This window comes from Rosa chinensis, chromosome 1 (assembly GCF_002994745.2).
Source record: "Rosa chinensis cultivar Old Blush chromosome 1, RchiOBHm-V2, whole genome shotgun sequence".
NCBI lineage: Eukaryota > Viridiplantae > Streptophyta > Magnoliopsida > Rosales > Rosaceae > Rosa > Rosa chinensis.
In genome coordinates, this window is record NC_037088.1 from 1,692,658 (window position 1) to 1,705,989 (window position 13,332).

Consider the following 13,332-nt stretch of genomic DNA (forward strand, 5'->3'; position numbering starts at 1 on the left):
ACGCCAGAGTGCTTGGAGGTGGTTATAGGACGTTTAACACTGGGATTTGCAACAATTCCAAGGTTTTAGGAAACTCTTCTTCTTCTACTACTACTACTACCAGTAGTGGTATGTCAAGCACACACCTTTTTTTTTTTCAGTTTTCTTTTTTCTTCAGTAGAAGGAAAAAAGAAGAAGAAAGACTGAAGGAGTAGAGGTTCTTTCTCTTGCACAGCGGTGCTATTGTTATTTTTGGAGAAGCAAGGAATGTCTTGATGAAGAGATGCCTGCCACTTCTTTAAAGTTCCAAACCAAAAAATGGAAGGAAGCCTTGAACTTTTTCTAGAGTAGGAAAGTGAACCTCTGCCATACCTTAATTCTCAAATTATGATTAGTTTGGTTACCAAGATATCATGAATTTGGTTCCACAGCTCAATGCAAATTTTAATTTTGGGTTCATCCTTTTGATTTGAATAACCAAACAGGGCATTATTAGCTAGTAACCTTTAGATATATGTAAAGATTATTTTGTGTTTTCAAGCTGTGTTCGTTTTGCTTCTCTTAGGAGCCATATTTTACTTTAAAGCTTTCCTTCCTTAGTATCTATGAACCATTAGAGATTTGATTATAGAACTGGCAACTATTTTTCATATCACCTACTTTTGCACGTGGACTTCGTAGTTCTTTTGCTGGGGAATCCTACCATTCCAATTGTGTTGCTTTTTGTTTGCTGAAGATGAAGATCGATATATCTAAAGCTAGTATTTGTTTGATGCTGCAACTTTCTTCCGGATCGATCACTTCTGATGCATTCCAATTGGAATCCTAATTACCATGCATATTCCCATTTGACCCTTCCCTTTCTATTTTGACAATGCAGGTCTTGTGCTACAGCAATAGGTGTTTGATCAAGGGCAAACCTGTCAGTTGATTGAACTCTGATAAGTGTGTTCAAGGAACATCCCTTTCTTGGGTAGGCAGTAACCAATCTGTATGTGAATTTTGGAGTAAAATAGTTGTGAAAAGAAAGGCATAGTTGGAGGTCATGATTTGCATGCAAAAGCAAATCTGCAGGGCTTGTGTTGTGAGCTATCTCAAAGATGCTTTTCTTGTAAGATATCTTTATTGGACATATCATGTATTGTAACAATATTAAGGAAACCAATTAGTCAATGATTAAATAGTTGAGAATATAATAATGATTATCCAGTTACGATATATTGTTTGTGTGATGTGATATATTGTTTGGACACCTAACAAATAAAGGATTCATAAGATCCTAAAGATATGCTATTAAGGTTACTTGGTCGTAAAGTCGTGTCTTATTGTATCCTCGATGGGTTAGGACTTACATATGACCATATAAATACAGGGTCCCTAGGCTCACAGTCAATACGTTAAAACATTCTTCCCCATTAAGATATAACATAAGGAGACTGGAGAGACTATAAGATCTTGTATTCTACGACGACATCAACCGAAGCAATGGCATCCGGACAAGGTTAGTATGCTATTTGGTTAATCAAAACTTATGGTATAATGTGTTTCTATGTGTGCATATGTATAAGGATAATTCAGAATAAAGACTACATGTGGTATCAGAGTAGGTCATATGCATCTAGAAATCGTGAAGGTTGTTTTGATTAAATCTTAGGTTTTCAAAATTGAACAGTTCAATTTTTATTTTATTTTGCTGGATCTTGTTTTTTTTTTTTTAAGAAAAGAAAGGAAAAAAAAAGGGGGTCAGAACCCTTTAAACAAAACAACGTTGTTTATTTATTTATTTTCCTTAGAAAGAGAGTTTCTCTCTCTTCCCTGCGCGGATGACAAGCAATGGGTGAAAAGCTTCTTTTTTTTTTTTTCCCTCCATTTTTGCAATTTTCAAGCTTCTTTTCATGGAGTTAGAAACTAAATTGATGCGAATCCTTCTGGGTTTTTACTACTCTTTGCATCACGATTCCATTGAGGTATGTTTAGCATCTTATGGTTTAATCTTTTGAGAATTCCCAAAATTTGGAGTTCCTAGAGTTGGTGAGTTTTGTCAAATTCGGGTAACCTTGATTCATCGTTTGCTTATGGGTAGTTGTTTATATTGTTTCTTGATGCTTATTGCATGCTTGATTGTAAAGAATTGAGGATTTTGTGTAGATTAAAGAATTTTTTTTTTGTTTATTCTGGAAGTGATGAACTATTGCCTGCTGTGATTGTACAATTTGTGTGAAGACCTTTATGTCTATACGAACTAAAGAACACTAACCATGCAGGTACATAACAAAAACAAAACTCATAAACCGATCAGTTTAAATTTTCTTACATAATACTGGTTGAGTTTTGTTAGACCATGAGTCCATATCAAGAAAAGAAATTAAACAATTGACCTTGGTCAAAAGTTTAAGTATGCTTGGGACCTTAAAGAATTTGGTCGATTTGTGGTTTTCACGATTATGATTGATAAATAGAGCCTTGGATTTTGTTTATTTCATTATACGTTAAAATCAGCATGCTGGGATACTTTTAGGGTGCAATAAAGCGATGCCTCCTTACATCTTGGTTGTGAGAAAGACATCTTCACAGACATGCATTCTAATAATTCCTGCGGTATGAAAAGAAAATAAAGACATATTGTATGCTATCTTTGGGATCAAATATAATATGTAAACTAAGAATTTATTGTTCTTGATTTAAGCATGTTTTGCATATATTTTCTCTCATGTTGTTTTACGAAGTGGAAGGAGGACATAATTATTTCGCTAGGACTAGCAGATTTGGATATAGCACTTAGGACTCCTAAACCGGAGAGCGCATATGCCACCGGGACAAACCACCAACGAGCTGCATATGAAAAGTGGGAGAGGTCTAACCGGTTGTCTCTACTGGTTATGAAAAGATCCATGACAGAGGCCGTACGTGGTAGCATTGAGGATTGTGAGTATGCTGTTGACTATCTTGATGCTATTGGTAAGAAATATAAGGTGTCTGAGAAGGCTGAAGGGGTTGCTTTGCTATCTAAGTTTAATTCATCACAATATGATGGCAATGGAAATATCAGAGAGTACATCATGGGTGTTTTAGAGCTAGGTGCCAAGCTTAACTCTCTAGATTTTGGCATCTCTAAGAAGGTGATGGTGGCCCACATCCTAAATACACTACCACCCTCTTTTAGTCAAATGATTGTTTCCTACAACACCCAAAAAGAAAGCTGGACACCTGATCAGCTTATTTCAAATTGTGTTCAAGAGGAGGAACGCCTTCGTGGGGAGAAGGGAAAATCTGTTAATTTTGTACAAAAAGGGAAACAAGGGCAGCAGCAAAAGAGAAAAAAAAAGCAGCCATATCTTGGGCCTCAAGAGGGTCTGCAAAAGAAAACGCCTACTCCTTCAAAGCTTAGTTCTTCCAATTTTAAAGGATCTTCCAACCCAAAATCTGAACCTTTTCTCTGCTACTTCTATAAGAAAGATGGACACATGAAGCGAGATTGCTCTCACTACAAAAAATGGCTTGCAAAGCAAGGAAATTCTTTGGCTTTCACTGTTTTTGAATCAAATAAAATTTCTGTTTTTACTATTTTTGAAACAAAGTTCAAGTGGATTTCATAGGCATTGTTAGGATAAAATTAGAGTCAGGATTTTCTTTTGATTTAAAGGATGTTGCTTTTATTCCCTCTTAGGAGAAATTTAATTTCGGTTTTCAAACTTCGTAGAGATTCTGGTTTTACTTTTGTCATTGATGATGAAATAAAATTTTATAAAGACAATCATTTATTAGGAGTTGCGTATCTTTTATATGATCATTGGTGTTTAAATTGTACTTTTTCTACAGAAACCATGCTTGTTGAAAATTCAGGTTTTAAATCTCCATCTATTTCAAAAAAGGGGCAGTTTCAACAACCAAAATCTTCGTTTCTTTGGCACAAAAGACTTGGTCATATTTCAAAAGAAAGAATTCGGCAACTTCAAAGACAAGACCTTCTTAAAGATTTAGATTTTTCTGATTTAAATATTTGTCTTGGTTGCATCAAAGGAAAATTTACCAAGTTAAGAAAGAAAGGATCCACTCGGAGTTCTCATCTTTTAGAAATTATTCATACAGATATTTGTGGTCCTTTTTCTGTCAAAACAATTTGTGGAAACCGATATTTTATTACTTTTATTGATGATTTTTCAAGATTTTGTTACCTCTATTTAATTTTGGAAAAATCACAAGCCCTTGATGTGTTCAAACAATATAAGTCTGAAGTAGAAAATAAGTTAAGCCAGAAAATTAAAGTGGTGAGATCCGATAGAGGAGGAGAATATTATGGCAAATATGATGAAGCAGGGCAACATAAAGGGCCCTTCGCCCTTTTCTTGCAAGAGCACGGTATTGTTCCTTAATATACTATGCCTGGGACACCGAAGCAGAATGGAGTTGCTGAAAGGAGGAATAGAACTTTACTAAATATGGTGAGGAGCATGATAAATACTACGACTCTTCCTACCTTTTTGTGGGGAGAAGCCATGAAAACTGCGAACTTTATCTCTAACTATGTTCCCAGCAAAGCAGTAGATTTGACTCCTTACGAGTTGTGGGAATCCAAGAAGCATGCGTTGCATTTTTTCCGCACTTGGGGGTGTGAAGCTGAGGTTAACATCTACAATCCCGAGATCAAGAAAAATGATTCCAAAACCACTAGTGGGTATTTCGTAGGATATCCTCCGCATAGCAAAGGGTTTAGATTTCATTGCCCTACTCATTCTACTCGGATTGTAGAATCTATGAGAGCTACTTTTATTGAAGATCCTCATCTTGCACCAAAAATACTAGAATTTGTGTTGGAGGAAGAGGGAGAAGTAATACAAACAAGTGATGTTAATACACAGAATATTGTTGCCATACCTTTTGCTGCCACACCTACTCAAGAGGAACCCTAAAACATGCAAGAGATGGACATTGGTGATGTGGTTCCTAATGAATCCTTGCACATTGATCCACAAGTGGCAGCTGCACCACTTGTTCAAGATCTTCCTCCACCACCTTAGCCACCTATTGTTAGACAATCACAAAGAGTCAGGAGGCCAGCTATCAACACCGATGACTATTATGTCTATATGCAAGAAATTGATTTTGATTTCGGAGAAGAGAGTGCCCCTGCTACCTTCAAACAAGCAATTTGTGGTGCCAATTCAAATAAATGGAAAGAAGCTATGGAAGCAGAATTAGAATCGATGAGAAATAATGAAGTGTGGGAGTTAGTAGAGTTGCCTGAAGGAAAAAGAGCTATTGGCTATAAGTGGGTTTTTAAGACCAAGAAAAATTTTGATGGTTCAATTGAACGAGATAAGGCGAGACTAGTAGCTAAGGGTTTTACTCAAAAAGAAGGTATTGACTACAATGATACATTTTCACCGGTGTCAACGAAGGATGCTTTTAGATATATTATGGCTTTGGTTGCTCATTATGATTTGGAATTACACCAAATGGATGTAAAGATGACTTTTCTTAATTGGGATTTACAAGAAGACATCTATATGAAGCAGCCGGAAGGTTTTGAAATTGAAGGTGCTGAAAACATGGTATGTAGACTCAAGAAATCAATTTATGGATTAAAGCAAGCTTCTAGGCAATGGTATTTAAAATTTGATTCAGTGGTTGTGAAAGATGGTTTTGTGGAGAATGAAGTAGATGAGTGCATATATCTCAAGGTCAATGGGAGGAATTTCATCTTCTTAGTTCTCTACGTGGATGACATTCTTCTAGCAAGTAATAATCTAGATCTAATTCTTGAAACAAAGAATTTTATGGAAAGCAGTTTTGAGATGAAAGATTTGGGAGAAGCATCTTTTATATTGGGCATAGAAATTAAGAGAGATAGAGCACGGAAGCTTTTGGGACTCTCTCAGTCAAATTACATTGATAGAGTCTTGAAGAGGTTCAACATGGAAGGTTGCACAAGCATTGATGTTCCTATGGCGAAAGGGAACAGATTTAATAAAGGTCAATGTCCACAGAATAACTTAGAGAAAGAATCGATGGAAGGAAAGCCTTATGCATCGTTGATAGGTTGTGTCATGTAAGCACAAGTTTGCACACGTCCAGATTTAGCTTTTGCAATTGGAATGCTCAGTAGATATCAATCCAATCCTGGAATCATTCTTTAGAATGCAGGTAAGTGACTTTTACGATACTTGAAGAAAACTAGAGATTACATGCTCACTTATAGAAGGGTAGACAATCTGGAACTCATTGGTTATTTGGATTCAGATTTAGGACGTGACAAAGATGAAGGAAAGTCTACATCAGGTTTTATTTTCATGTTAGCTGGAGGTGCTATTTCTTGGAGATCAATCAAGCAAAAGGCGATTTGCACTTCTACTATGCAAGCTGAATTCGCAGCTTTACATGAAGCTACAGTTCATGGCATATGGCTGAAGAACTTTATTTCTCAGATTCATCTAGTGGGCTCTATAGAATGCCCTATCACCATTTATTGTGATAATACATCAGCTGTGTTCTTTGCCAAGAACAACAAGCTTTCTTCTAGTTCCAAGCAAATACCTTTGAAGCAGTTATTTGTTAGACAGAAGACAAGGAATGAAGAGATAGTAGTACCTTACATAGAGACTGCAAACATGCTTGCAGATCCTCTTACTAAAGCTTTACTGCTTTAGCAAATAAAGATTTTATTAGGCACATTGTCAATATGGGATTAGTTGCTAGTTTTGATCTAATTGAATAGTGGGAGCTTGTAAGCTGCTCTGGGAGGACTGAGGCCATATTGAAAGATCTGGTCTTACTATTCTTTTATGCTTTTATGGATTTTATGACATGTCACTGAGATTTATTTAGATGTATTGAACCCATATTTAAAGTTACTTGTGCACTTATTCAGACCATTTTTATTGGTTTATATTGTTGCTGCAGCGTATGTTTTAATTGATAGCTATTGAAGGATTAACTTTGCTTGAAGGTTTATGGCAAAGTGGAGTGTATGCTCGTTGTGGCATACATGCTTCTTGGAAGCATCAGGAGATTTGAGGATGCTCAAATCATAAAGTGGACCACCATATGAAACAATAAGGTATCACATTAAAGAAAGTTTCATATAATTTTCATTTAAGCATTATCTTATGATCATGTGAACATTGTGCTAGTAATGTGGTTATGGGACTCTTACATTAACAGATTATGTAAGCTGTGGTGTAGCTCTTTACTTGTCACATGTTTGACCGATCATGAGTTGGGTTATTATCATATATGTATTCTCGTGCCCACTAAGGAATTATTTAATCAGTTGAAGATTGGTATTGCTGTTATGATACATGAAAGTCCAAGTGGGAGAATGTAAGATATATTTATTGGACATATCATGTATTGTAACGATATTAAGAAAACCAATTAGTCAATGATTAAATAGTTGAGAATATAATAATGATTATCCGGTTACGATATATTGTTTGTGTGATGTGATATATTGTTTGGACACCTAACAAATAAAGGATTAATAAGATCCTAAAGATATGCTATTAAGGTTACTTGGTTGTAAAGTCGTGTCTTATTGTATCCTCGATGGGTTAGGACTTTAAGACATATGACCATATAAATACAGGGTCCCTAGGCTCACAGTCAATACGCTAAAACATTCTGCCCCATTAAGATATAGCATAAGGAGACTGGAGAGACTATAAGATCTTTATTCTACGACGACATCAACCGAAGCAATGGCATTCCGACAAGGTTAGTATGCTATTTGGTTAATCAAAACTTATGGTATAATGTGTTTCTATGTGTGCATATGTATAAGGATAATTCAGAATAAAGACTACATTTCTTTCTGCTTAAATTATACACTAGGTTTCTTCTTTAATCTTGTTTTTAATTGTCGTCTCCCTCATATCTTCCATTGTTGAAACTGTTCAACATCATGTTCAAGCTAGCTCAATTCCTTTCTAAACTACGTGGTTCAGATTCATATACATATGGTGGGATTGATTCACTTTCATAGAACTGCATTAATGGGCCACAAAACAAATAAATATACGAAATTTGTTAACCATTTGTTATGCTCTTTGAAGGCGATTGTGAAGATCATTACTAAGATTTTGCTCTTTCAGACTTTTTAATCTGACACAGCTTTGGGTACATCACTAGAAAGAATGCCCGTGCGTTGCTGTGGTTTTTATTTATTTATTTATTTTTAACTCAAATTTATAAATATTACAAATAACATATAATTAAATATTGCTGTGAAAGGCCTTATTGTTTAAGGAAAATATGATTTGCAGAGAGAATTGATGGGAGAATTGTAGTAGTATTATTGATAATAGGAGCCCTATATATAGGGATTTACAGAGTACACAAAAGGTAATAGAATCCGAACATAATTAGGAAATCTAGAACCTTCTCCTATTACAACTCTAAGACTAAACCCTAGTTTGAAGAGGCACACATGATGTCGACTTCCTTCAACACTCTCCCTTGTGCCACTCAAACTTGGTGATGACGCTTTGATTGTTGCCTCATTAAAAACCTTGCTAGGTAACAAAAACCCTATGGGGTAAAAATAACCCTGGTCGAAGGACAAAAAGAGCACAACAAGTCATTCACTCCTCAAGATCAAACATGTAGACATCATACCTCCCCCTGATGTCAATATCTCCCCCTGATTGCTACAATCATGGGAGTTCAGATAACTTTCTCAATCTGATGCTCTTCACATATTTCTCAAAGTGGATTTAAGTAACGACTTAGTAAATAAGTCCGCTATATTATCCTCAGATCGGATTTGATTCACTTCAATATTTAGAAGAGCTTGTTGTTGCTGATTGTAAAAGAACTTAGGCGATATATGCTTTGTGTTGTCGCCCTTGATGAAACATAATTTCATTTGCACAATACAAGCTGCACTATCTTCATAAATGCATGTAGGTGCAACAAAAGTCTGCTTTGTAGACCTCCACGATATCACAGTGCTTCCCATGGTAAAGACATAACTCATTTGGGAGCGACCTTTATGAGGGTCAGAGAGTTACCCTACATCAGCAAAATCCATCAAAACATCATCATCGTTTTGATGTAAGGGAGGAGGATGGGTGGCTGGCGACTTTGCCGATCACGACGTCTTGGACGGTGCCACTTGGGCTAATGAGATCCGTTCTCATTCTTCCATCATTCTTTTCTCTTTGCAAGGATAGAACAAACCCATATCTATCGTACATTTTAAGTAACGAAAGATTGTCTTTATACCAGGGTTCTAAAAAACGGGCTAGGCGGCCGCCTAGGCGCTAGGCGCCTCCTGGCCGTTCCGATTTTAGCCTAGTCGAGTGAGCTAGGCGGTGAGGAGAAAATCGGCCGCCTAGGCGGTGTTGGGCGGCCTTGGGCGGTCCTGGGCGGGATCTGGGCGGTCGGCGATTAGTCAGTTTTGGCCCTCTTTTTTTTTTTTTTTTTTTGGTAGACTTAAAGACATTTTCGTAATTTGGCCAAACTCCCAATTCCCAAATCGAAGATAGGGTTCTGAGCCTCTGAGGACTGAGGGTCGACGTTTTGAACCCAAATCCCAAATCGAAGCAAAAAGCTCCGGTCTCTTTCTCTCAGTCTCTCTGCCTCTCTCTGCGGTCCGGCCACACTATTATCAGCTGCTCAAGTGCTCAGCCTCTCTCCGAGTCGCCGGTGACCACGATTTTCTGGTAAGTTGAATTTCTAGGTTTTAGAACATTTCTGGGTTTTAAATTTTTAATCGAATTCAGAATTTCTGAATTTCTGGGTTTCACTTTCAGCTTCTTCGACTCCTCCAGTCCTCCTTAAGCTGTCAAGCCACTCATTCACTCAAGCAGCAATTCTTCAAGACACTGGTTCGATTTCTGGGTTCTTCAAGACAGTGAGCCACTCGGTTCGATTTCTGGGTTCTGCAGCTCGGTGAGTCTTTTGTAGTTTTGTTTAGTTGCTGGGTATTGTATGTATCAATGAAACTCTTAGAATTGATGGTTTGAACTTTGGACTCGTGTTTGAGACTTTGAGGCTTCAAGCTCACTTTCTCTGCCTGTTTCTCATGGTTTCCATTTCTGGAATCTGGATTGATTGATTGACAATCATTGTCTTGTTGTCTTGTTGAGTTGTTGATGACATTAAGTTTGAATGTTTGATTGTTTGAACTTTGAAGCTTCTGTCATTTACTCATTTATTTTGGAATGTTCTGTTTTGGTCAGTTTCTTGTTCTTTGATTGTTGACATTAAGTTTGGATTGTTCTGTTTTGCTTAATTGAATATTTGGCCGTTTTGGATGGAAGTCATGGGATTTGAATCATTTGATTAATTGAATTTGGCCTCTGTGAGATTGTGACAGGTTGTATGCTCAGATTAAATTTAATTATGCTTTGTGACTCTGTTAGTCTGTTATGGAATACTTTTTTAATTATGGTTTGTGACTCTGTTATGGAATGGCAGGAATGCTCAGGTTGTATACTCTGTTAAATTTAATTATGGTTGTTGAATGTTTGAATACTTTTTTTATTTATTTAGGGCAATGGCGGGTACTACATCTTCCTCGGCATCTAATGCAATGTCGGAGATGGGTTCATCATTGAAGCATGGTTCAGGTGATATTGGATGGGAATATGCGGAGTTGGCGGATGCTTCAAACTTGGATAGGTTGAAGTGTAAGTTGTGTGGGAAATTAGTGAGTGGTGGGATATATCGAATAAAACAACATATTGCCCACATCAAGGGAAATGTGGCTGCTTGTAAAAAGTCTTCGGATGAGGATAAAGCCAAATGCAAGAATGCTATTGAAGAGGCAAAGTCTAAGAAGAAACAAAAGAGTAGACATGAAGCAGAAATTAGGCAAGAAGTCATTGTTGAAGGAGATGAAGACAATGAAGCGAGTCAAGGGACAAGAAGAATGCCGCATACTCTTGGGCCTATGGACCGTTTTGCATCCCCCATCGATCCGGATTCTTCATTGGATGGAAGTAGGAAGATGAGGCAACAAAATATCAATGATGCACTTTTCAAGCAAAGAACACATAGTGTGCATCAATACTTGGCTAGATGGGTGTATGAAGCCGGGATTCCTTTTCATGCTATTGATAGTGATAGCTTCAAGAGGTTTGTCGAAGCGGTTGGTCAATTTGGCCCGGGTTACCGACCTCCAAGCCAATATCAATTAAGGGAGCCACTATTGAAGGAAGAGGTAGATAGAACTAAAAGTTCATTGAAGAAGCAAGAAGAAGAGTGGGATTTGAATGGTTGCTCTATTATGACCGATGCTTGGAGTGACCGGAAAAGAAGAAGCATCATGAATTTGTGTATCAATTGTGCGGAAGGCACAACTTTTCTCTCTTCTAAGGAAGCATCGGATGAGGCACACACCGGGACATATATTTTTGAATATGTGGACAAGTGCATTGAAGAAATTGGGCCACAAAATGTGGTTCAAGTGGTGACGGACAATGCTTCAAATAATATGGCGGCGGGAAATTTGATGAAGTTGAAGAGGCCAAACATATTTTGGACTTCATGTGCAACTCACACCTTCAATCTTATGCTTCAAGGAATTGGCAACCAACCTAGATTCAAAGGGGTCATTGAGAAGGCAAAGAGCTTCACCATCTATATTTATGCACATCACAAGACTTTGGCATTGATGAGGAAGTTTACAAAGAAAAGAGATATAGTGAGGCCTGGAGTCACTAGATTTGCAACCGCCTTCCTCACTTTGCAAAGCTTGATGGAGAAGAAGAATGAGTTGAGAGCTATGATCACTAGTGATGAATGGAATGCAAGAAAACATGCAAAGAGTGTAAAGGGGAAGACGGCGGTGAATATTGTTTTGAGTGCTTCTTTTTGGAATGGGTAAGTCTTTGCTTGAAGGTGTTTGCTCCTTTAGTCAAGGTGCTTTGCCTTGTTGATGGGGATAGAAAGCCATCAATGGGCTTTGTGTACGGAGAACTACTTAGAGCCAAAGAGGAGATTAAAATGGCATTCAAAGATCAAGAAGCTCACTATCGTCCAATCCTTGACATTGTTGATGGAAAAGCCCGTGATCGGCTTGATAGTCCATTGCATTTAGCGGGTTACCTCTTGAACCCTTACTACACATATGCCAATTCAAGCATTGAGAATGATAATGTAGTCATGGATGGGTTCTTCACTTGTGTTGAGGTATTCTTTCCCGATGACATTCAAACTCAAAGTTTGGTGACAAATGTAGAATTGCACAAGTATTTGAAGAAAGAGGGTGGATTTGGAAGAAGTTTGGCTAAGGCGGGATGCGCACAAAATGATGACAATTATAATCCGGGTAAGAATTAAGAAATACCAACTTATTTTTTTATATAGCCAATTGTTATTGTTTTGCTTGTTTTGCTTTTGGAGTTTGGCTAATTCATCATTGTTGTTGCTTTGTTTATGTTTTTTTTTTTAGTTTTGTGGTGGAATATTTATGGTAACCTTGTACCAAAATTGCAAAGTATGGCTAAAAGGATACTTGCATTGACCACAAGCTCATCCGGATGTGAGAGAAATTGGAGCACTTTTGAGGGGGTAAGTACTTATTTAGTTATGCATTTTTGTAAATTTATAAGCAAGTAGTAATGTAGTTTACTAATTATTTAGAAACTCATGATATACTAATTTTTTTTTCTTTATGTAGATCCATACAAAGAAAAGGAATAGACTAGATACAACGAGGTTAAACAATTTAGTCTATGTCCAATTCAATGCCAAGATTCTCAACAAGAAGAGAAGAATGAAAGAGAGGAATGTGGATGTATTACTAGCATGTGAAGCTACTATGGCCCAAGGATGGATTGTGGATGGTGGTGATGAAGATGTAGATTCCGATCTTACTAGTGATGTAGTTGGAGAGGGATCGGGATTGGGAGTGGATAGTAGCTTAGAGCCTAGGAGAAGTAGTAGAATTCAAGAAATTAGAGAACTTCATGAGGATGATTTTGTATCGGATGAAGAGGAAGAAGATGAGATGACTTTTGAGTTTGACTCCGATGAGGAGGGAGTACTAGAGGGATATGGAGAAGAAGAATTTGAGGATTAGGCTTGGAAGATTCAAATTTGCAATTTTTTTTTAATTTCAAAGAACTCATTATCTCATTTTTGTAGAACATTTTATCTATATTTTGAGTATTTTAACTATTTTCAAACATTATAATACCTTTTATATTTTTCTTTATATAATTATATGTTATAAAAATAAAATTAAAATTAAAAAAAAAAAACCGCCTAGGCGGGCGCTAGTCCCCGGCCTTCCGCCCCACTAGCGCCTAGCGTTTTTTAGAACCTTGCTTTATACCAGTCCAATGGCGTTGCGTTGGTGCAGGGCTACATCTAGCCAACAAGTTCATAACAAATGAGGTGTCCGGT

At 37.2% G+C, this 13,332-nt stretch overlaps 1 protein-coding gene across 4 annotated transcripts; it reads left to right on the plus strand.

Moving 5' to 3' along the window:
* Positions 1 to 1,785: 1,785 nt before the first annotated feature.
* On the plus strand, positions 1,786 to 13,112 carry LOC112191593. Of its 4 annotated transcripts, none has more exons than XR_005804767.1 (6): positions 1,786 to 1,946; positions 6,880 to 7,036; positions 7,565 to 7,692; positions 10,474 to 12,253; positions 12,377 to 12,495; positions 12,605 to 13,112. XR_005804767.1 is itself a non-coding variant. In XM_040512757.1 (5 exons), exons 3-5 carry the CDS (start codon positions 11,725 to 11,727, stop codon positions 13,004 to 13,006), a joined length of 1,050 nt encoding a protein of 349 aa, XP_040368691.1. In that variant the 5' UTR covers positions 8,714 to 9,641; positions 9,732 to 9,870; positions 10,474 to 11,724; the 3' UTR covers positions 13,007 to 13,112. The 4 variants fall into 4 exon arrangements, 1 of the variants encoding a protein (XP_040368691.1); XR_005804766.1 differs by having other exon boundaries at positions 6,926 to 7,036; XM_040512757.1 differs by lacking the exons at positions 1,786 to 1,946; positions 6,880 to 7,036; positions 7,565 to 7,692 and adding exons at positions 8,714 to 9,641; positions 9,732 to 9,870.
* Positions 13,113 to 13,332: the final 220 nt, after the last annotated feature.

What these genes read in the sequence shown, in the direction of transcription:
- LOC112191593 (XM_040512757.1), top strand. Translation starts at nt 11,725, where the DNA reads ATGGAATGCAAGAAAACATGCAAAGAGTGTAAAGGGGAAGACGGCGGT. An exon ending in TGATGACAATTATAATCCGG is followed by an intron (nt 12,254 to 12,376) that starts GTAAGAATTAAG and finishes TTTTTTTTTTAG; the next exon opens with TTTTGTGGTGGAATATTTAT. An exon ending in ATTGGAGCACTTTTGAGGGG is followed by an intron (nt 12,496 to 12,604) that starts GTAAGTACTTAT and finishes TTCTTTATGTAG; the next exon opens with ATCCATACAAAGAAAAGGAA.